The sequence below is a fragment of the Dendrobates tinctorius genome, unplaced genomic scaffold (assembly GCF_039654945.1).
Source record: "Dendrobates tinctorius isolate UK_male_01 unplaced genomic scaffold, ASM3965494v1 ptg000016l, whole genome shotgun sequence".
Lineage (NCBI taxonomy): Eukaryota > Metazoa > Chordata > Amphibia > Anura > Dendrobatidae > Dendrobates > Dendrobates tinctorius.
In genome coordinates, this window is record NW_027361684.1 from 33,265,230 (window position 1) to 33,289,137 (window position 23,908).

The 23,908-nt window shown below is 46.1% G+C and overlaps 1 protein-coding gene across 3 annotated transcripts in view; it reads left to right on the forward strand.

Annotated features, from left to right (window-relative positions):
- The first annotated feature begins 7,427 nt into the window (after nucleotides 1-7,427).
- NAGPA (N-acetylglucosamine-1-phosphodiester alpha-N-acetylglucosaminidase) overlaps nucleotides 7,428-23,908 on the forward strand; it is a 42,922-nt gene continuing 26,441 nt past the window's right edge. For all 3 annotated transcript variants that reach the window (XR_012228904.1, XR_012228905.1, XM_073565642.1), the window contains exons 1-8: nucleotides 7,428-7,701; nucleotides 11,914-12,396; nucleotides 13,503-13,642; nucleotides 13,844-13,952; nucleotides 14,314-14,442; nucleotides 21,094-21,299; nucleotides 21,402-21,449; nucleotides 22,425-22,553. Coding sequence is in view for 1 of the 3 variants with exons in the window: in XM_073565642.1 (XP_073421743.1) it covers nucleotides 7,496-7,701; nucleotides 11,914-12,396; nucleotides 13,503-13,642; nucleotides 13,844-13,952; nucleotides 14,314-14,442; nucleotides 21,094-21,299; nucleotides 21,402-21,449; nucleotides 22,425-22,553 (1,450 nt within the window). In the remaining 2 variants the exon portion in view is untranslated. The remainder of the gene's footprint in view (nucleotides 7,702-11,913; nucleotides 12,397-13,502; nucleotides 13,643-13,843; nucleotides 13,953-14,313; nucleotides 14,443-21,093; nucleotides 21,300-21,401; nucleotides 21,450-22,424; nucleotides 22,554-23,908) is intronic.

Genomic DNA, 23,908 nt, shown 5'->3' on the forward strand with positions numbered 1-23,908 from the left:
CTAACATGACTCAGTGGGTCAAGATATGGAAAAATTATAGCTCTCAATATGTGGTGATGCAAAAAACTATTTTTACAATAAAAAGCGTCTTTTAGCATGTGACAGCTGCCAAACATAAAAACCCGCCATAAATAGTAAATCAAACCCCCTTAGTTAGGGAAAAATAATAAAATTAAAAGAAAATGTATTTATTTCCATTTTCCCATTAGGGCTAGGGTTAGGGCCAGGGCTAGGGTTAGGGCCAGGGCTAGGGTTAGGGCTAAGGTTAGGGTTAGGGCTAGGGCTGAGATTAGGGTAAGGGGTGTGTTGGGGTTAGGGTTGGAGTTAGAATTGGGGGTTTCCACTGTTTGGGCACATCAGGTGCTCTCCAAATGCAACATGGCATCTGATCTCAATTCCAGCCAATTCTGAGTTGAAAAAGTCAAATGGTGGCCCTTCCCTTCCAAGCTCTGCCTTGCGCCCAAACAGTGTTTTGGCTTTCCAAATCTGTCCAATCTCAATTCCAGCCAAAAACGTCAAATGGCGCTGCTTCCCTTCCGAGCTCTGCCATGTGCCCAAATAGTGGTCTACCCCCACATATGGGGTATCAGCGTACTCAGGACAAATTGCACAATAACTTTTAGGGTCCTGTTAACCTTGTGAAAGTAAGAATTGAGGGTGAAAAGATCATTTTTGTGGAAAAAAATTGATTTTTTAATTGTACGACTGTATGTTATAAACTTCTGTGAAGCCCTTGGGGGTTCAAAGATCTCACCACACATCTACATAAATTCCTTGGGGGGTCTAGTTTCCAAAATGGTGTCATTTGTGGGAGATTTCCACTGTTTTGGTACATCAGGGGATTTCTAATTGCGACATGGTGTCCGATCTCAATTCCAGCAAAAAAGTCGCTCCTTCCCTTCTGAGCTCAGCCATGCGCCGAAACAGTGGTTCCCCCCACATATCAAATATCAGCATACTCAGGACAAATTGCACAATAACTTTTGCAGTCCAATTTCTCCTGTTACCCTTGGTAAAATAAAAAAAATTGAACCTGAAGTATTTTTTTTGTGAAAAAAAGTTAAATGTTCATTTTTTTTTAAATATTCAAAAAATTCCTGTGACGCACCTAAAGGGTTAATAAACTTCTTGAATGTGGTTTTGAGCACCTTAAGGGGTGCAGTTTTTAGATTGGTGTCACTTTTGTGTATTTTCTATCATATAGACCCCTCAAAGTGACTTCAAATGTGATGTGGTCCGTAAAAATAAAATGGTGTTGCAAAAATGAGAAATCGCTGGTCAATTTTTAACCCTTATAACTTAATAACAAAAAAAAAATTTGGTTCCAAAATTGTGCTGATGTAAAGTAGACATGTGGGAAATGTGACTTATCAAGTTTTTTGTGTGCCGTATCTCTGTGATTTAAGGGTATAAAAATTCAAAGTTGGAAAATTGCAAAATTTTCAAAATTTTTGCCAAATTTCTGTTTTTTTCACAAATAAACACAAGTTATTTGAATGAAATTTTACCACTAACATGAAGTACAATATGTCACGAGAAAACATTGTCAGAATCACCAGGATCCATGGAAGCGTTTCAGAGTTATTACCTCATAAAGGGACAGTGGTCAGAATTGTAAAAATTGGCCCGGTCATGAACGTGCAAACCACCCTTGGGGCTTAAAGGGTTAAAAACGGATGGAAAACGGATGGTCCGTTTTTTATCTGTTTTTTAATTGCACCCATTGACTTCTATTGGCGAAAATCGACCGATTTTGGCTGAGAAAAAAATCGCAAGTGAGATGTCACCTATTCACTAACATGGGTCAGAGTGCAATCGTCCGATTTTATCGTCAGTGAGTATGAGGCCTAATAGAGCTGTTACCAGACTCTGTCTGGTGGCTTATCTTTGGTAGACTCTTCGATCACCTGTCCAAAATCAGACCTGCTGGATTGATATTGTCCTCGTCTTTCATACACATTAGACTGTTTGCCAGAACCCATCGATAGCTGTCGGTTTGGTTGACTGTTCATTGTATACACGGTGCTGTAGACCTCAAGTAAAGCTGCATATACAAGTTTATTGGCTCCATATCCCTCAGTCTTGAGTCAACATGCCCTCATCATATCCTGTGACCAGATGCCCCCTGCTCCCATGCTGCTCCTCTCAAATCATTGCCTCCCTGGCTACTCATCTGTTCTCAAACACAAGTCAGTACAGAGACGGCTGCCGTGACCTGTCCTCCATACAGCTCTGCATTAATCACTGTGAACCTCACCACATGGGCCTTAGGCAAAACTGTGTGTCCGTTCTGCAGTTCTCCGTTCCGCACCCCTCCATTTTGCATCTACCATGTCTTGTTTTCCACCTGGATGTTTTTCGTACTTTTTTTGGTGTATAATTGAGGTTTTCTAAGCATGTCTCAGCAACCGGCCCATATACCTGTAGAATGGCTGCATGTGGCTGTCCTATGCTCACTGTCCCCTCTGTCCCAATCATCAGTTACGTGGAGGGGTCAATTCTGCCCCCAAAACGGACCCGTGTAGGACGTCTCTGTTTTCACTGTGTGGACCTGTCTGCAAAATAAAATGAAAAGTAAGTAAAGCCCCATAATACATAGAGTCTGAGCGATTCTGCGTAGAATTGAACACGTATGACAAACGCTGACGTCTAACTATCCGCCCCCCCATGTTCTCTGCTGTCCTGTCTGCTCTCTTGAAACAAACCAGTGGCGGTGTCATCACCTGTAAGGCCTCTTTCACACATCCGTCTGTCACCATCAGTCAAAATCCACCATTTTGAAAAAAAAAACGGATTCGCCATTCTTTTGGCGGATCCGTATTTTTCCCCATTGACTTGCATTATCGGCGGATCTTGACGGATGGTCATTCGTTGGATCCGTTTTTTTACGGATCGGCCAAAATTTTGGCATCTGCAGACATGACAGGACGGACAATGCAACGATTTTTTGCTGGCCGGATCCGCATTCAGGCCCGGATTGGCAATATAACCAACCGGGCATTTTCCCGCTGGGCCGCTGTCACGTGGGCCGCGGGCGGCAGCGCCCGATCATCTGGCCGCTTGCCAGCTGCTGCGGCCACTGTTGCTCCTGCCGCCGGCCCTCTGTGGGCACAGCGGTGATAGTTTCAAGTTCCTCCCGCACTGCAGGGAGATAAGCCGCCACGCCCCTCCACGCACCCCATCCTCGCCTTAGCATGAGATGAGACCCCCCCGCAGCCACTCACAGCGTCGCACTCGCTTGCCTGCTCGCTCTGTTCGCAGGACCTGTGATGAGGTCACAGGAGGGGAGGAGTCAGGGGGGTCACATGATCAGGAGCCTTTGTCCAGACCCCGATCATGTCACCCCTGACTCCGCCCTTCCTGTGACCTCATCACAGGTCCTGTGCGCTCAGCCTTGCCTCTACCGTCTGCAAGACTCTGCTTTGCTGTTGTCATGGTGCTCGTTGAGGTAAGTATGTGTGGGGTCAGGATTTACAGTGTGGATGTAGTAGAGCTGTGTGTGTATGAGGTGTATGGAGCGGAGCCGTGTGTGTACGAGGTGTACGGAGCGGAGCCGTGTGTACGAGGTGTACGGAGCGGAGCCGTGTGTGTACGAGGTGTACGGAGCGGAGCAGTGTGTACGAGGTGTACGGAGCGGAGCCGTGTGTGTACGAGGTGTACGGAGCGGAGCCGTGTGTGTACGAGGTGTACGAAGCGGAGCCGTGTGTGTACGAGGTGTACGGAGCGGAGCCGCGTGTGTACGAGGTGTACGGAGCGGAGCCGCGTGTGTACGAGGTGTACGGAGCGGAGCCGCGTGTGTACGAGGTGTACGGAGAAGAGCCGTGTGTGTACGAGGTGTACGGAGCGGAGCCGTGGGTGTACGAGGTGTACGGAGCGGAGCCGCGTGTGTACGAGGTGTACGGAGCGGAGCCGCGCGTGTACGAGGTGTACAGAGTGGAGCCGCGCATGTACGAGGTGTACAGAGTGGAGCCGCGCGAGTACGAGGTGTACGGAGTGGAGCCGTGTGTGTACGAGGTGTACAGAGTGGAGCCGCGCGTGTACGAGGTGTACAGAGTGGAGCCGCGCGTGTACGAGGTGTACGGAGTGGAGCCGTGTGTGTACGAGGTGTACGGAGCGGAGCCGCGTGTGTATGGGGTGTACGGAGCGGAGCCGGGTGTGTACAGAGTGGAGCCGGGTGTGTACGAGGTGTACGGAGAGGAGCCGTGTGTATGAGGTGTACGGAGAGGAGCCCCGTGTGTACGAGGTGTACAGAGTGGAGCCGCGCGTGTACGAGGTGTACAGAGTGGAGCCGCGGGTGTACGAGGTGTACGGAGAGGAGCCCCGTGTGTACGAGGTGTACAGAGTGGAGCCGCGCGTGTACGAGGTGTACAGAGTGGAGCCGCGGGTGTACGAGGTGTACAGAGAGGAGCCCCGCGTGTACGAGGTGTACGGAGTGGAGCCGCGCGTGTACGAGGTGTACGGAGTGGAGCCGCGCGTGTACGAGGTGTACGGAGTGGAGCCGCGTGTGTACGGAGCGGAGCCGCGTGTGTATGGGGTATACGGAGCGGAGCCGGGTGTGTACGGAGTGGAGCCATATGTGTACGGGATGTACGGAGCGGAGCCAAGTGTGTACAAAGCATACAAAGCGTGCTTTTCCCACGGACACAGGAGTACACGGCGGAGCCCCGAGGAGCATTTTAAAACTCACACATGACGTTCTACCGGAAGTGATGTGCTGGAAGCTGACCGGAAATGAGATAATTTCTTGAGGAGATTGTGATGGAACCAGGAATGCTTCAGATCCATCACCGTGTCCTCCTCCGACAGCGCAGACAGCAGGATCGCCTTGGAATCGGGGATGCCGGCCATGTGAGCGGATCATGATATGTCCTGCACTGGGAGGCTCAGGTGGGCTCTACAATGGGAGCTGGGCTGCTATAGTATCTTTGTAGAATCTTTCTTTATTTCTTTCTCTCTTTTTCTTTCTCTGTTCTTTCATTCTCTGTTCTGTCTTTCCCTCATTTTCTTTCTCTCTCTGTTCTTTCTTTCTCTCTCTAATCTTTCTTTTTTCTCTCTCTGTTCTTTCTTCCCCTCTTTCTTTTTTTCCTCTCTTTCTCTCTGTTCTTTCTTTCTTTTCTTTACTTCTTTCTTTCTCTCTGTTCTTTCTGTCTCTCTCTGTTCTTTCTTTCCCCTCTTTCTTTCTCTCTCTGTTCTTTCTCTGTCTCTCTCTGTTCTTTCTTTCTCTCTCTGTTCTTTCTCTGTCTCTCACTGTTCTTTCTTTGTCTCTCACTGTTCTTTCTTTGTCTCTCACTGTTCTTTCTTTCTTTCCCCTTTCTTTCTCGCTCTCTCTGTTTTCTTTTTTCTTTCTCTCTCTGTTTTCTCTCTTCCTTAGTGCCAGCTACTGTGCCCTCAGTACCAGTCAGTGTGATCAGCAGTGCTAAATGGGTGCGATTAGGTGTGGACATGGGTGTGACTAGTTGTGAAATGGGTGTGGCTGGGCGTGGCCAAAATTTGCAGAGCAGTTCTGCCAGGAATTCTGTAATCATGCATACAAAAGGGGACAGAGCTTTGGGAGGAGTACTGTACCTAAAAGCAGGGCCGGATTATAGGAGGGGCAGGCGGGGCTTCAGCCCCGGGGCCCCCACCACAAGAGCTTCTAAGGGGGCCCCCACCACTGGGCAGCGACCGCCAACGCAGCACGAGGATAAATATTAGACGCCGTCAGTGAATAGCAGGAACGGAGCGGCCGGCAAGGGTCCGTCCTGCTTCCTGCCCGGAGGCCGCGCTTCCTGTTTTCACACGTCATCATTCAGCGGCCGCTGCTGTGTAAGGGAGGAAGCGCTGGCGATGCTGCGGAGGACAGGTGAGAGGAGAGAGGTGGTGTCTTGTGTGTGTATGTATGTGTGTATCAGTGTATGTATGTCTGTGTCTGTGTGTATATCTGTGTGTATGATGGAGCAGGCAGAGGCAGTGATGGGACATGGGAGTGATGGTCTAGAAGGCAGTGATGGGGTGAAGGAGCAGGCAATGATGGGGGTGATGGAGCAGGCAGTGATGGGGCCGGGTGATGGAGCAGGCAGTGATGGGGTGATGGAGCAGACAATGATGGGGGTGATGGAGAAGGCAGTGATGGGGTGATGGAGCAGGCAATGATGGGGTGATGGAGCAGACAATGATGGGGGTGATGGAGAAGGCAATTATGGGGTGATGGAGCAGACAATGATGGGGTGATGGAGCAGACAATGATGGGGTGATGGAGCAGACAATGATGGGGGTGATGGAGAAGGCAATTATGGGGTGATGGAGCAGACAATGATGGGGTGATGGAGCAGACAATGATGGGGTGATGGAGCAGGCAATGATGGGGTGATGGAGCAGACAATGATGGGAGTGATGGCGTGATGGAGCAGGCAATGATGGGGGTGATGGAGCAGACAATGATGGGAGTGATGGGGTGATGGAGCAGGCAATGATGGGAGTGATGGGGAGAAAGCAGTGATGGGGTGATGGAGAAGGCAGTGATGGGGAGAAGACAATGATGGGGTGATGGTCGAGAGGGCAATGATGGGGTGGTGGGTGAGAATGCAATGATGGTGGTGGTGGAAATGTGGCAGAACAAGAGGATAAGATTAGATTGTACATCTAAGTGCTACAGTTCGCGCTCTACTGTTATGGCTAAAATGTTAATGATATGGGGGCCCCCACCAGATTTTCTGCCCAGGGGCCCCCACCAACCTTAATCCGGCCCTGCCTAAAAGCAATAAATACGACTGAGCTGAAATACTGGGCACAGCTGTGACTACATGTTATATAGTTGTGTTAATCTCCTCTCACTTCTTGTAAACTACAAGTGTACAAAGATATTATATAGTCACCATGTGACTAGTGGGCCTGTGTAACTTCAAATGCCAGGGCTGAATTTTAGTCCCAGTCCGGCCCTGTCCGCATTTGTACGCTGCGCATGCCTGGAAGAATTGCCTCTGGCGGAAATTTAACCCTACATGCCAGGTCTGGCGGCTGAAAAAAATTCTCCCCCCCCCCCCCCCCGCCCGTCTTCCCCGGATCCGTCAAAGCAACGGTCCGATAGCACACGTTGCTTTCATAACAGTTGCGGATCCGTGTCCCGCCATTTTCGCTGATTGCAACTGATAAAAACGTATGTGTGAAACAGGCCTAAGTGAATTGCCGCCAGTTCACACGGGCCGTTATTTTAAGTCACATGACCTGTGGTTGGGCGCATACTTATGGCTGAGACCATCCAGCTGCTGCTCGGCCATGTGAGCCGCCATTAGTTTAGTTAATTAGTCTCTCATATTAATAAGACAAGCGAGCTTTATCTAACATAACTATCCTAGCTGCCCACGTCAACCAATCACAGCTCAGGTTTTATTTATTTCAAGAGCAGTGCGCAAATAATAGCTGACCGCTGATTGGTTGCTAAGGACATCTAAGGCAATTTTTCTCTTAGTTTTGGCAGCCGCGCGCCTAACTGCGAAGCAGCTGTCTCCACAGCTTGATGACGTCATCCAGGAAGCAGTCATGTGACCGCTGTGAGAGTAACATGTCGGCGGCCGGGAGCAGAGGAGAGGGGATTCTCGGTGCACGGTCATGTCCGCAGTGGTTCCCGGCGTTGCACACGTGCATGTCTCGGTACCGGCTACGGTATGGGCGGACGCTGCAGATAGCGCTGTTTCTGCACTGTTGGCTTCATGTTAGCGCCTGGTGAGTGAGGAGCAGCGGGCGGACGGCGCTGAATGAGCTGACGTATGGCACAAGCCTTCCTGCCCTGTGTGGTGCTGTGCTAATGCTGCCTGTGTGGCGACTTCTGCAGCCACTTCACGGGGGACACCATTAGCCCCCATTATTGGGGAGCCCACCAGACACCTGAGGGGGGGGGGGTTCAAAACTTCTTAAAATGTTAAAAAAAATAGAGTAAAGGGATTGCCAAGAATAAGGGAGAATTTATGAGCATCCCACGAGAGATTGGAGAAAGCAGCACCAAGAGGTTGTTCATGCGCCAAAGGAAATCTGCATCGGCAGTGGGATGGCGGGCATGATCGCCACGGCGCGCCAGTAGTGCCGTATGGAAGAGTACACGAGCGTAGCATCGACCGCACCAATCGCTGTCAGGAAAAGTGGCCCAAAAAAGTTTGTTTGTGCACATAAAACTTGCACCAAACTTAGTGACTTTTGATTAGAGAAAAATGACAGAGGGAATTATAATCTCACCCAAGAGGCAGGTTCATAAAGGGTTTTATTTTTCTTTTTACCGAACAGATCGTAAAAATGCTGAGAATACTTTACTGTTCATATCACAAGTTGTTGTTTTTTGTCCCTGTAAGATAGTTACATAGCATAGCTGAAAAAGCCACATGTTCACCTGAGAGTTGGGAAATAATAAAGATACAACACATGTAACTATAATGCATGATCCAGTCTGTCCCACAGGCAGGGCTTTCCCTCCTGATCGCGAGTATTGATCGACTTGATCAACATTCAGAGCAAGAATTCTATACATTTACATAAGTATTTTCCAAAAAAAAAGTCTAAGGGGTCAATTCCTTTATAGCTTTTACACCAGAAAAGAGGCATGGGCTACTTTCACATTAGCGTGTTTTAGCGCTGCGCTACGCATCATGCGTTTGCTTTTTTAGGCGCATGCGGTTTAACCAGTTTCTAGCCATGTTTAACTCTTAAAACGCCTGACTGTAATGTGTTATTTTGTCGCATTCCATGCGCTTGTGTTTTTTGACACAGGTTGGACGGACCAAAAATGCGTGCAAACGCTAGACCAAGGTTCCCCAACTCCAGTCCTCAAGGCCCACCAACAGGTCATGTTTTCAGGATTTCCTTAGTATTGCTCAGGTGATAACTGCATCATCAAGGGAAATCCTGAAAACATGACCTGTTGGTGGGCCTTGAGACATGGAGTTGGGGAACCCTGCGCTAGACCATGCACCCCCATGTTAAGCATAGGGGCGCATGGACAGGCACAATGCGCTGCGCTAAAAAACGCTAATGTGAAACCAGCCATAAAGGCTTTGAAAAATTGTGACTTTTGGAGTTGTCACAAATCTTTGGATCAGCTCAGACTAAACAGGCAACATTCTTTACACCAGAAATGGCATTTCTGGTGCTGCACACATAGGAGCACGCCACTAATGGGGCCGTGTACTTTGAAAAGACTGGCATCATGCAAGCCTTAATGATTCTGCCCCTAAGCCTCTTTTGAGCCCATCAACTCTTCCTGCTTCTGATATTCACACGACCATATTTTCGGTACAAATGTTGTTTGTTAAACTGACCACACGCAGACTATACTGTTATTCGGTGGAGCATTTTTTTTTTTTTCATTGACCGAATCTGCATGGTGAAAAAATTACAGCTCTAGTTTCTTCTGTGTGTGGGATGAAACTCGCCTATTCAAGTGTAGAAGTGTGCAGGAAAAAAACAAACTGATTCTAAATGAATCCACTGTATAGTATTCAGATTTTGGCCCCCTTCACACGTCCTGATATTTCTAGTACATGAAAAAACAGTTCCCGTGCCATGCGTATACATGTGTGACACGTACTGGAATTGAATGCAGAATGGAAATGGTAGATGTTTAGGTGTTATATGTGCAAATATAGAGATAGATATGAGGTAGATAGAAAGATAGCTATCTGTGAGATATATAGTGTCGTGCCTGTGTAATTTACTGTACTTGTCATTTTTTTCATTTTAATTAAATACGTGGTCCCCTCTATTTTTAATACCCAGCTAAGGGAAAGCAGACAGCTGTGAGCTGATATCAGGCTTGGAAGGTTCATGTTTATCTGACCCTTCCTAGCTCCCAAATATAATCACATTAGATGCATCAATTCTATCACTTAGCCTTAGCTCCTCCCTATTACCCTGGTGTGGTGGTAATCAGGGTAATGGAATTGTGGGGTTGTCAGCAGCTGGCCATTTTTTTTTACAACCAGCAAAGGCAAAGCAGACAGCTGTGAGCTGATGTTAATAGGCTGTGAAGGTTCATGATTATTGTGCCCTTCCCAGCCTAATAATACCAGCTAACAGCTGTATGCTTTCTCTTAGCTAGTTATTGAAAATAGGGGGCCCCCCCACATAATTTTTTTTTCTTATTATTCCTAAAAAGCTGCTGGATAAACGCCACAGAACTTATTAAATATCTGACTGCTATCTCTATCTACCGCTTAGCTAACTATCTATCTCTATCTTTGCACATCTTTGACAACAAAAAAAAACTTTTATTTCTATTCCGGTACATGTCACATTGACAGCACACGGATGTCATCCGTATGCATATGTGTCTACGGGTTTTCCTCACAGACACGCGATCCTTGTGAAACACGGAAGTGTGTGGTACCATAGATGAAAATGGGTGTGCATGTGTCATATTCGTAATACGTGTGAAAATGGACCACACAGGTACTGCAAAATGGACATGTGAAGCAGGCCCTATAGATACATTGCAATTCTGTAACATAGGAAACTGTACATGGTCTTGTACATTATTAATGGCTGCTGCAAAAAAAATAAAATAACGGATTGCACACCGATGAGAAGTGAGAAAGTTACCGTATATACTCGTGTATAAGCCGAGATTTTCAGCACAGTGACAGCTGCAGCCGCCGGCTAACAGAAGACATTGAGCGGTACCACGTGACCGCTGAGCACAGGAAGAGCTGCCGTGCCGGGACAATGCAGATGCAGCGACGGCACGAGGAGAGTGAGAAGGACGGGGGTGTGAGCCACACATAGCAGGACAGGGGGGAGCCACACATAGCAGGACAAGGATAAGGGGACAATGCATACCCGGCTTATACTCGAGTCAATAAGCTTACCCAGTTTTCCGTGGCAAAATTAGGTGCCTCAGCTTATACTCATGTATACGGTATCCAAGTTCTTGAGATAATGATTTTTTTTTTTATATATGACTGCGTGAACTTACCTGGAGATTAACAGTTCTCGTGGTAAAGTAGTCTTGTCTCCTCTGTAGACTGAACCTTTCTTTCTCCAGACAGAGGAAAAAAGCTCAGCCAAAAACTCTCTCAAAATGAAGAGTTTGCCCCTAAAGCGATTGCTATTTGAAAAACTTGTTTCTGTGAACGTTGCAAAACCTGAGTGTGTACATAGCCTAGTGATGACTTCTCGGCAGTCATAGAATGGCTTTGGGTCCTGGAGGAGATAACTGGAGCAGCGAGGGATTCATGTTTTAGGTCACCATTATTTATTATGCATTTATATAGCGCCATTTATTCCATGGCACTTTACATGTGAAAAGGGGAAATATAGACAAGTATAATAAACGTGTAAGACAAGGGACACACAAGTACATAAGGAGAGGGGACCCTGCCCACGAGGGCTCACAGTCTACAGGGATGGGTGAAGATACAGTAGGAGAGGGTAGAGCAGGTCGTGCGGTGGTTCAGTAAACCGAGGATCATTGCAGGCTGTAGGCTTGTCGGAACAGGTGGGTCTTCAGGTTCTTCTTGAAGGTTTCTGTTGATGGTGAGAGTCTGATGTGTTGCGGCAGAGAGTTCCAGAGTATGGGGGAAGCACGGGAGAAGTCTTGTATGCGGTTGTGGGAAGAAGAGATAAGGGGAGAGTAGAGAAGGAGATCTTGAGATGATCGAAGGTTGCGTGCGGGTAGGTACCTGGAGACCATGTCACAGATGTATTTATGACAAACCTGCTGCTTTCCCCAGTTTTGATGAGTCTTGGAAACCCTCTTTGATAAGACCTGATTTAGACTAAATCTTTCAATCATGAGTTTGTATTTCTATGTACATTTTTCTTAAGGCTGCACCCCTCTGGAAAGCCATTTTTCTGTAATTTCAATACTTTAGTGAATGTGTACGGTACAGCTCCTTGAAAAGTAAAAAAAAAAAAAAAAAAATCTTTTAACTTATATTTGTCCCTCATTAGGACCTCCATGATGGATGATTTGCTCCTGCCCTATGACGTTTCTAATAAGCATGGTCCTAGCCAAAGTCATCGTGAGACCAGGAGCTGTCTGCCTCTTATACATGGGAATACAACACATGAGACGTGGCCCAGTAATAATGACACCATAAGCCCAGTGGCCACGACCAGGACGTTTGTGTCAATCCTTACTGATGGTGTGAAAAAGGCGGTTTATGGTCACTTTACTTTTATAAATGATCCACTGAGGACTCTGTCAGTGCTGGAGCCTGCGGGACCTGGAAATTGTAATAAAAATATTACAGCAACGGTTGAGGAAACTGTGAAGTATGGCAAATGCATAGTTGCCCAAAATGGAGGATTTTTCAACACTGACTCTAGCGTGTGTCTTGGGAATATTGTAAGTAATAGCAGACTGGTGCAGAGCTCTGGAGGGATTCAAAATGCACAGTTTGGCATAAGGGCGGATGGTACCATGGTTTTTGGGTGAGTACTGATTCAAATGCCTTTAAAGGATCATATATTTTGTCTGTAGGGAGTAAATTCAGATTGCTGTTTTTAATTTTCCAATGCCGTCCAAAAAAAACGGAGAGCTGGAATCTGGCTGCAGATGGCTCCAGTTTTCCCTTTCCAGTCTGTCTATCTGGAGTACTTGCTACCAGTCCTGGTTTGGTTCTAGATGTTTTAAGCTTATTCTTCTAATTTTCCTTTTTTCAAGTGTAGGTTACATTTGTTCGGCTGTTTTGTTTGTTTTTTTCCTTGTGATATGGGATATATATATATTTTTTTTTTTTTTTTTTTTTTACAATAATGGTAAGGGTACATGCAGTATTTTAACAATACAATCAATTTTCTTGGTTCCACTAAAGATCAAATTAAAGCGCATTCCTCATTTTCGGCCAAATTCATGCATGTGCATGGGAAAACTTTGTCAGAGGTATGCAGCGTCCCTGCTTCTCCATGCCATGTACTTGTGGGTATTGGATAGTGCTGGTGCATCTGATGGAGCTGTGTTTCTTTTTTTTTTTTTTTTTTTTTTTTTTTTTTTTTTTTGGTCCTCTATCCCATTGTTGATTTCTTACAGAATCTCAACGAATAGAGGGATGTGAAATGGTTGAACAGAAGTGTATGACCGCTGTGTATTGGCTATTCAGCCCAGAGGTTTATAGAGCCATGCTTTGGCTATTGCCACTTTGGGCCCATAATATGCGGTGGACAGCACTAATTGCACTAGATCCACTTCTTCTTTATCGCAGTCATGTGAGTTGCTTACGAGAACCTCATGAAAAATACAGGAATATCCACTATGTAGCATTCCTTATATAGGTGTCCACGTTGCATGCAATTTCTTTTCCCCATTAAGAGGTAATATAGATTACATGGGACATGCAGGATTCTGTGTGACCATGTAATCCTAATGTAAGATCTACAGGGGAGATTTAGAATAAACTGTGCAGAGTAACATTGCTGTAGTTGCATATAACCAGTTAGACAGTATTTGCTTCTCTTTTGCGCGGTTTTAGGAATATTATGAGCCCATGGTTTTTTTTTAGGAATAATGTCTGCTCATATTGTACCTGCCTTTCCTGTAGATATTTATCAGAAGAGGAGGTGCTGAGCGCGGAGAACCCCTTTGTGCAGCTGGTGAGCGGAGTTGTGTGGCTGCTGCGCAATGGAGAAGTGTACATTGAACACAGCAAAGATGTGGAATGTGACAAGACCCAGAACACAGGTAGGTGGAAACGTGAGTGACGACCTCATCTATTCACACTTTGCCCTCTGGTTGTAAGAGAGCTGTCATCCTGAAAATGTCACGTCCCACATGGATAAAAGGATAGGTTTTTTTTTTAAACAAATCTAATATCATCTACATTTTTCAGAACGTGTGTATTGCCCAAACTTATATTCTTTTGTTTTTTGTTTTTTTTCTTAGGTACTTTTGACTACTTTGTGAATGTGATCTCTGCTCGGACAGCTGTTGGACATGATAAAGATGGGCGCCTTGTTCTATTCCATGTAGATGGCCAGACTGGAGACAGAGGGTAAGCCTATGGTGTTAAAGGGGTTTATGAGATTTGTAATGATTTAGCCACAAACAGTAAATTTAAAAAAAAAAAAAAAAAAACCTATGCTCACCTCCTCAATCCAGCGCTGCAGCTGTCTTCATTTGTCACTGCTAACTTCCTGCAGGGATCACATGATTTCCTTCATTGAGCACTGCAGCTAATCATTGGCCTCAGCCGTGATGATTGCATGTTTGGCATATGACCAATGAGACAGACAATAATTGTATCCGAATTATGGCCAAGCAACTTTATTTAGCACTTACAACATACAGTATATATTATGGTATATAGCTGTAATTATATTATGTCATGTGAACTTCTTTTTTTCATTCTTTAGCATGAGTTTATGGGAAGTGGCTGAATTTCTAAAGCAGCAAGGAGTCATTAATGCTATAAACCTGGATGGAGGAGGATCTGCTACTCTAGTCACTAATGGATCACTTGCCAACTATCCATCTGATCATTGGTGTGTATGAATAATTGAATTAAGAAATGGAAACTTTTTCATATTTGCACTCTGTAGTCTGCATCATCACTGTCGGCGTTATTCAGTCTGCACTTACAACTTACACCTATTATCCACTAGCTACTTGTAATTTATGATTCTGCAAATCATAACTAACATGGGACTAATAAGCTTGTAGCTACAACCAGCCACGTATTGTGGGACATTCTGAGATGTTGTGCCTGCTCCAAATTAAATTGTATAATCCAAGTACATGTACAAAGAGAGAGAACCACACTGACACTTTTAGTATCAGAACAGAACTCTTTATTACACCATTCGGTCAGTCTTTTTATAGGTTATTAATATTCATGCATTGTAACAATATAATTGGCTCAGCTTATCTATAAATATGTGCTGGCATTAGCATACATACTTCTAATTTGCCAAGTTAGGCCAAAAGCTGGGTGTTAATAGTGCCAGGTGTTGTTCTAACCACACACACACACACACACACACACACACACACACACACACACACACACACTCACACACACTAAGTTTAGTTTTCTCTATTTCTATGTATTTGAACAAAGACATTCCTGAGACCCCCTTATCTGATCATAGACTCCATCTTGCAAGGAAAGGGATTCATGTATAGGACATGTATGAAGCCAATATGGAGTCAGGATAGATGAATATAAATCCATCTCTCACACTACTGTTTGGCTGCAGCGCTGCCAAAATGGTATTAGCACTGCAAACAGTGACCTCAGCAGTTTGAGCACCAACAACTCGGGCAGAGTCACTCTGCTCACTTATTGGCTGCAGCACTGATCCAAGGGCAATGAGTAAACCGCAGTTTGTGTTTTAGTCTAGAGCATAAAAAAAGACAAGAAGGCAGAATCTAAATCCACATCCTCATCCTATCAAAATTGAAAGCCGCTCACTAAAGGTAAACACTGTTAGCAAAGTGAAAAACAACTTTTAATATATGGTTAAAATAATTGCACAGCAATTTCCAAGGACTATTAAAACTGCCTAGAATATAGACAAAAAAATCACTGTGTAGATTTTGTTATAACAAACAAAATAAGAGTTACATCTACACTGATATAAATGGATCATGAATACTTCTGACAGTGGTCTGTTGCAAAAGGTGGTCCTTGAACAAAACACTCGCCTACTGTAAATAGGACAGATTATTTTCCCTTCACCCATGACAGCACCACATGAGAGGGATCCGCCCCGCCAGGACAGGAACCTACTGAAACATAAGGGGCGGCACCTCTCCCCCGCTTCAGTTGGGTTCCTGTCCTGGAAAGGAATCCCTCTGACAGCGGCGGTGCCTGTCAGGATGAAAAGACCCAGGGCCGTCCCGGCGTGTAAAAATGCAGGGCTGGCTTACCTGCGAGGCTGGCCGTCGGCAGCTGGTAGCGCAGTCCCCGGGGTTTTCCTCATACGGGCCCCGGGTTCGTGCGGGCACGTTCCGATGTCCTCCCTTCGGAGGTTCCTCCCTGTGCTGCCCTCCCCCTGCGCGCGCGCCCGTTCCTTCCCCTGCATGCAGGGGAAGCCGGGGGCAGAGACCGGCGTCTGACGTGGGAGCGCGACCGCTGACGTCATCAAGACGCGACGGTCATGGCGCCGGTCAGGAGAAGCGGCTGGCGGTCGCGGGGGGGAGGGGTAATGAGGGGCTCACTCACCGCATAAAAGGAGCAGAAGCGGCTGCAGGGGCGACAATGGCGTCTCAGGAGGATCGCTCACCGTCCCCATTGTCTCTGCCCCCATCGCAAGCTTCTGGTCGCAAGAGCCGCTCGAGCGGCAAAAGCAGCAGCCGTCCGAGTCACCGATCGAGGGATTCCTCGAGATCAAAAGAGCGCAGAGCGCACGCTCCTTCGCAGCCCCAGAGCCCGGTATCCGTCTTTCCTGGGTGGTGAGTGATCTCCGTGAAAGTTAGACAATAATAGGCTTTCCTATGTCTTGTCTTTTTTTTTTTTTTTTTATAGGGAGGCAAAAAAGCTATAAGCAAAAAGAAAAATAGAGAATGTGCCATATGCCACAGCCCTTTAGCAAAAGACTACCAAAAGGACTTATGTTTCAGCTGTATCCAGCGAACTATGGCTGAAGAGGTGCCGAGCCTGGCAACAGACCTCAGATCGATGATAAAATCTGAGGTACAGGGCTCACTTAAAAAATTGTTAAAAAAGAAGAGTAAGAGTAGGAAAGCCTCCCCGAGTTCCTCGTCAGGCTCCTCCTCTTCGGAGTATCAAGTTGAGCACGGGTCATCTTCATCCTCAGACAGTGATACGGGGGGCAGACCTTGCTTTCCCGTAGAAGATACGGACGCTCTCCTTAAAGCCATCAGTTCCACTATGGGCCTGCAAGAGGAGAAGGTAGAGAGATCACTGGAGGATGTAATGTTTGGCGGCCTGCAAGAAAGGAAGAAGCGTACCTTTCCGGTCAATGACAAGGTTCAGGCCCTAATCGAAAGAGAATGGAAGAAACCGGAGAAGTCAGGTAGCCTTCCCTCCTCTTCAAAGCGAAGATACCCCTTTGAGGCTAAAGACACGGACGTCTGGGACAAGGTCCCAAAGATTGACGCAGCAGTGTCTAGGTCTTCCAAGAAGTCGGCCCTGCCCCTGGAGGATTCAGGGGTTTTGACAGATCCCTTGGATAAAAAAGCGGACTCATACCTAAGGCACACTTGGGAGGCAGCGGCAGGGGGTCTGAAACCGGCAATAGCCGGCATCTGCACAGCCCGGTCATTAATGGTCTGGTTGCAACAACTTGAAGAAAAATTAGTCTCCAAGGTACCAAGAGAGAAAAAACCTGGATGACATCTTGGAGAAGGCCGTGGATAAAAAGAAGGGCTTCCCCAGATTCATGGGTGATCAAAGGAGACCGCCCTTTCGGAGGGGAAAGTTCAATCGGGGCCGTCCCCCGGGAGAGCGGAAAAGGTGGGACGACAAGAGGAAAAAAGAACCAGGGTTCATGTTTGGGGGATCTACCTCAACCGCCAAAAAATCCCCACAATGACGCCAGCCCTCCGGTGGGGGGAAGATTGAAGCTCTTTTCTCAAGAATGGGAGAAAATATCGGCCAACAATTGGATTCTGAGCATTATAAAGAATGGCCTAAAAATCCCTTTTTTCCAGCATCCAAGAGCTTCATTTGTGGTGACCCCCGTCAGAAAGGAACCAGGGGAGCAATCAGCCATAGAAACAGAAATTTTAGGACTGTTGGAGAAACAAGTTCTAATAGAGGTCCCAAAAGATCAAGAGAGAAGGGGGTTCTATTCTCCCCTCTTCCTAATAAGAAAACCAGACCTCTCCTTCAGAACGATAATAAATCTCAGGCGCCTCAATCAATGGATCATGAACCAAACATTCAAAATGGAATCAGTGTCTTCGGCCATAAAGCTGTTACACCACAACTGCTTCATAGCCGTAATAGATTTGAAGGATGCCTATTACCACATCCCGATGCACCCAGAATACCAGAAATACCTGAGGGTAGCCCTATACATCCAGGGCGACCTCAGACACTTTCAATTTACAGCTCTTCCGTTTGGCATCTCCATAGCGCCAAGGATTTTTACGAAAGTAATAGCGGAAATGACAGCTTTCCTTCGAATCCACAATGTGATTATGGTGCCTTACTTGGACGATTTTTTGGTCATTGGCAATTCAGAACGTCACTGCGCACATCAAGTAGAGAAAATAACAGAAACCCTGCAAAGACTGGGTTGGATGGTAAACTTAAAGAAATCAAAACTTCAACCCCTAAGGAAACAAACATTTCTAGGTTTCGTCTTGGACTCCGACCGTCAAGTTTGTCTCTTGCCAGAGAAAAAACTAGAGAAAGTGAGATAAATGACCCTTACAGCAATACAACATCCGCGCATGACCCTAAGAAGGGCAATGTCCCTGTTGGGCACGCTAACAGCCTGTATCCCTGTGGTCAACTGGGCACAGTTTCATACCCGACAACTGCAGGCGGAAATCTTGTCAGCCCAGAAACGATTGAAAGGGCGTTTAGAAGGGAAGCTGGAACTTTCCAAAAAGGGGAAAAACTCTCACTTGGTGGCTAGACAGCACAAATTTAGCAGGGGGAACTTTGTGGCACAGGCCCGTGTCCGATGTAATATTGACGGACGCACGCTCCTTGGGATGGGGGGCACACCTGAGAGAACAAATAGCCCAAGGGTCCTGGGGTCACCTAGAGCAGAAGGCTTCCTCCAACTTAAGAGAGTTAAGAGCGGTAAACAGAGCCTTGGGGGCATTCATTCCCAGGCTACAGGGTCAAAATGTCCGAATTATGTCAGACAACAGGGTGGCAGTGGCGTATGTCAACCACCAGGGAGGGACAAGGTCAAACTCCCTAATGGACGAAGCCAAAAGAATCTTTCTCAAAGCAGAACAACATCTAACCTCCCTGACGGCCCTACACATCAAAGGGACAGAAAATGTTCAAGCCGACTTTTTAAGCCGCAACAAGTTAAAACAGGGAGAGTGGGCCTTAAATCGTGTAATATTCCAGAAGATAGTACAGTTATGCGGGCAGCCAGTGATTGACCTCTTTGCCACCAAAAACAACCGGCAGGTGAGGAGGTTCTGCTCATTAAACCCAGGGGAAAACCCGTGGGCAGTAGACGCTCTGCAAATCCCGTGGCTGTTCAAACTGAGCTATGCCTTTCCCCCAGTAGCGTTAATCCCGGCAGTGGTAAAAAAGATAAGAGACGAGCAAGTCAGAGTAATCCTCATAGCCCCGTTCTGGCCAAAAAGACCGTGGTTTTCACTACTGCAAATGATGTCTCTCTCGGACCTGTGGGTACTGCCAGAAATTCCAGATTTATTAGCTCAGGGACCGATATTCCACAAACAAGTCAAGGGGTTCCATCTGACGGCGTGGAATTTGAGAGGGCACTTTTGAGAGATAAAGGTTTTTCCCCGGGGTTGGTGACTACTCTAATGAAAAGTAGAAAACCAATAACAACCAACATATATGGCAGGACGTGGAAGAAATTTCTACAATTCCTGGGAAAACCGTTGGGTCAAGAACCCCCAATCGAGTCCATCTTGGAGTTCTTGCAGACAGGTCTACAGCTAGGCCTGGCGGTTAATACCCTCAAGGTACAGGTTTCAGCGCTGGGTGCATTATACAATTGCAATATAGCGGCAAACAGATGGGTAGCCAGGTTCATAAAATCTTGCCACAGATCTAGGCCAGTTTCCTTACCAAAAATAGCTCCATGGGATCTAAATCTGGTGCTGGAAGCCCTTACGAAGGAGCCGTTTGAACCCATACAGCAGATTTCAACTAAAAACCTCACCCTAAAAACCATCATTTTGGTAGCTCTAACGTCGGCACGTAGAGTTAGTGACTTGCAGGCCCTCTCAGTCAACCCACCATATACCCAGATATACCAGGATAGGGTGGTTATGACAACAGACCCTGTTTACTTGCTGAAAGTAGTAACTAACTTTCACCGAAACCAAGAAATTGTCCTCCCTTCCTTCTGTGAGAATCCGAAAAACCCAGGGGAGGAGAAATTTCATAGCCTAGACGTTAAAAGAACCCTAGTAATAATAATAATAATAATAATAATAATAATCTTTATTTTTATATAGCGCTAACATATTCCGCAGCGCTTTACAGTTTGCATACATTTTCATCACTGTCCCCGATGAGGCTCACAATCTAAATTCCCTATCAGTATGTCTTTGGAGTGTGGGAGGAAACCGGAGTACCCGGAGGAAACCCACGCAAACACGGGGAGAACATACAAACTCCTTGCAGATGTTGTCCTTGGTGGGATTCGAACCCAGGACCCCAGGGTTTTTCCGGAACCCATGACAGCACCCGTATATTTCCCCCCCTTTTTCACCGTTTGGGTGTGCACAATAGTCGGGTGTATTTGTGTGATGTGGTGTTAGATAAATATGTAACTAACCGGGAAGTCCTCTCAAATGCTCTGTATCCAACTGAAGCGGGGGAGAGGTGCCGCCCCTTATGTTTCTGTAGGTTCCTGTCCTGGCGGGGCGGATCCCTCTCTCATGTGGTGCTGTTATGGGTTCCGGAAAAACCGGCTACCGGTAAGTAACCATGGTGGTATCCTACAAAAATATCGATCCATATACCAACATAGAGATCAAAACATGATATGGAGATATACTAGAACAATCTCGCTCATCTCCATGTCCAAAAGAGTCATATAGTAAGCCAGTTGATGTCTCCATGGCTCCTGTTCCCAGTAAGCAGAGGTCCAGTACACTAGCCCTTTTCAGACTATCCAGGTTCTGGTTTCCCCAGAACCACTGCCCTAACAAAGAATGCCCTTATCTCCATATGCCACCTGACGCGTTTCCTCCATTCAGGTTCATCAGGGGAGTTGCATTGCACTGTACATCTATGGTGCTGCCAAAGTGAAATAACTAGGGAATTTAACCACCATCAATTAAATGCATAGCCGATCAAAACACCTCTAAAGTAATCAAACCCTATGATTTAATGAAAATCGGCTCTAGTAAACTCTCCATTTCATATCATCCATGTCAACAGTCATTGATTTTTTCCTTCTTTTTTTTTTTAAACTCACTACAGCTATGAGTTTTCTGAACCTGGAATATTTCTATTTTATTTGCCAAATAATATATTTTTGATTTGTCCGCAGTTCGGATAATCCGATGTGGCGTTGCCCGCGGAGCGTGTCCACAGTTCTATGTGTCCATGAACCCTTCTGTGATCCTCCAGATTGCCGAGGCCACGGACAGTGTGTCGCAGGAGCATGTCATTGTGCAGGTTATTGGACGGGGAGTTCTTGTGAAATTCTAAACTGTGGAACGTCCAACTGCAGCTCTCATGGCACCTGCACCCCAAGTACGTATCTCTGTACAATTTATGTATGTGTGTATACTTATTGTAGGAGTCGGATCTCTGCACAAGATTTTGGAATAGCTTCTTGTTCTTTGTCATCTACAGGCGGATGTGTTTGTGACTCTGGCTGGATGGACAAGAACTGCAGCAGTGGTAAACTTTACTCCATTTGTCAGAATTAAAAAGCTATTGTATAATACGTCTCCTAACAGTGAGAAAAGAACATTGAGGTGAATACAGGAAGAGTAAGGACAGGAAGTCGAACAAGTCATTACTACTGGGAAACCTAAAGGGATGATCTGACAAATTGCATTTAATGCCATAAATGACTTATAGATGCACATTTCACCCTTGGGTTGCAGTGTACGAATACCCTCCACATTGTCTGCATCCACCCGCACTATAGCCACATATATGTGTGGAGAGAAATACATGGTACCGTATATGCATATAACACCTGATGTTTGTGCCGCACGTATTACCATCTACCTTTAGAATTACATCTGTTTTTTGTTTTTTTTTAATTATTACGTCATATGAGCATATCACAGAATGTGGCGTCTTTAATTTATTCTATGGCCTGCATGTGTATTGTGTATGACTTAAGTATATTATTTCCAAAACAACAGATTTTTCCTGTGTGCACACAAGATATTATCTGGAATTATATACCGTACTTGCGTTATTTGCTGTATTTTGTACATCTATTTGATGTTGTGTCATCAGTTTATATATAATTTTACATATACTTTTGTGTATTTATCTATAATCTTTTTACACAGGGAAGGTGCTGCCAACAATTACTTTTATGATACCTAAAACATGTGATCAGCCACCATCTTAATTATGACATGCTTTTAATTTCACTATATAACTGAAATACATTCACCAATAAAGAAGATTGTATTCCATGGAACTAGATCCTTCTTCATGCTGTTCGTCCTGACATACAGCTGCTATGATATCTAAATACAGCCATATCGCAGATTCATATTATGTATTAGACAAATGACTTATGAAAAAAATGCACCTTATGTTTCATGAATAGCATATAATGGCTGGTATTGCAGATCTGCCATATTCACCCGATTGATTAGTTTTCAGGAGTGTGTGTATTTTCTTTTCCAGCCTGTAACAGTGGCTACTACGGAGATGGATGTACCAGTGTGTGTCATTGCCAGAACAATGGGACGTGTGACCATGTTAATGGGACTTGTGATTGCCCAGCAGGATTTACAGGACTAAGCTGTGAAGAAGGTAATTTATTACATTTTGTCACATTGCTTGTAAACTCGAAATTAATAATCACATGAATAACATATTTTGTCCATTCAGAGCTGCAAAAAATGGAAGTTTTTCTATCACCCATGACAGCACCAAGAGAGGGGATCCACCCTTCAAGGACAGGAAACATTTAGGATAAAAAGGAGAGGCACCTCTCCCCGTATCAGTTGGTTTCCTGTCCTTGATGGGGGGGGGGCAACCTTGTAAGGATGGAGGAAAAAGAAAGAAGATTATTCCTAGACCTGGGCCATTCAGTTTTCTGGCAGGCATCGTCTCTGCAGCCAATGCCGGGGACTTTGAAACGCGTTGGGGGGGGGGGGGGTCTCTTTCGGCCGGTCCGATGGGTGTTGCAGGTCCGGGTCCGGCGCCTCCCATCTTTTTGCGATGCCGCCCTCCTGCTTGTTTCACAGGCTCCCCGGCATCGCGCTCCTGCGCAGGCGTACTTCTCTGCCCAGCTGAGGGCAGAGCAAAGTACTGCAGTGCGCCGGCACTGGGAAAGGTCAGAGGGGTCCAGCGCCTGCGCACTGCAGTACTTTACGCTGCCCTCAACAGGGCAGAATAGTACGCCTACTCAGGAGCGCGATGTCGGGGAGTGATGAAGCTAGCAGGAGGGCGGCATTGCAAGAAGATGAGAGGCGCCAGACTCGGACCTGTGACACCCATTGGACTGGCCCGGCCCGGCCCCGGGTGAGTATAATAAAACTTATTTTTCTTATCTTGCAGGTTGGACCAGGAGATTATCTACAGCATTATAGAATGCCGTAGGTAAGCCCTGAAAGGCTGTGGCCGCATCTTATTTCGGCCAAAACTTCTGACAAGTTCCCTTTAAAACTAGCCATAGTAGTGACATGTACAGCTAAGTCCCTAATGATCTGGCTAAGTGATCTGGAGGACAAACATTTCCAGAGTAGTCCCCACGGGTGCCAGCCCCAGAGGATGGATGGCTCATCTGGACAACCATATGGTCCGGTGGACATGTCAGAGGAAGAAAAGTTTCCTGCAAGTAGAGTATGCACTAAACAGGCTACTGCTCCTCCTGCAAGGTCACCATGTGAGGGTTCTCTCTCACAACCAGGTCGCAGTAACCTACATAAATCAGCAGGGAGGCACTTGCTCCAGGTCCCTGATGTCACTTGCGAAGCAAATATTTATACTGGAGGAAGAACATTTCCTCTCTTGTCAGCCCTGCATATCAGAGGGAAAGAAAATTACAAGGCAGATTTCTTGAGCCACAAACAGCTGCGACAAGGAGAGTGGTCACTAAAAGTAGTCAGTGTTCAACCAGATTGTAGGAATGGGGCGTCTTTAAAAATCTTTTCTCTGTCGCT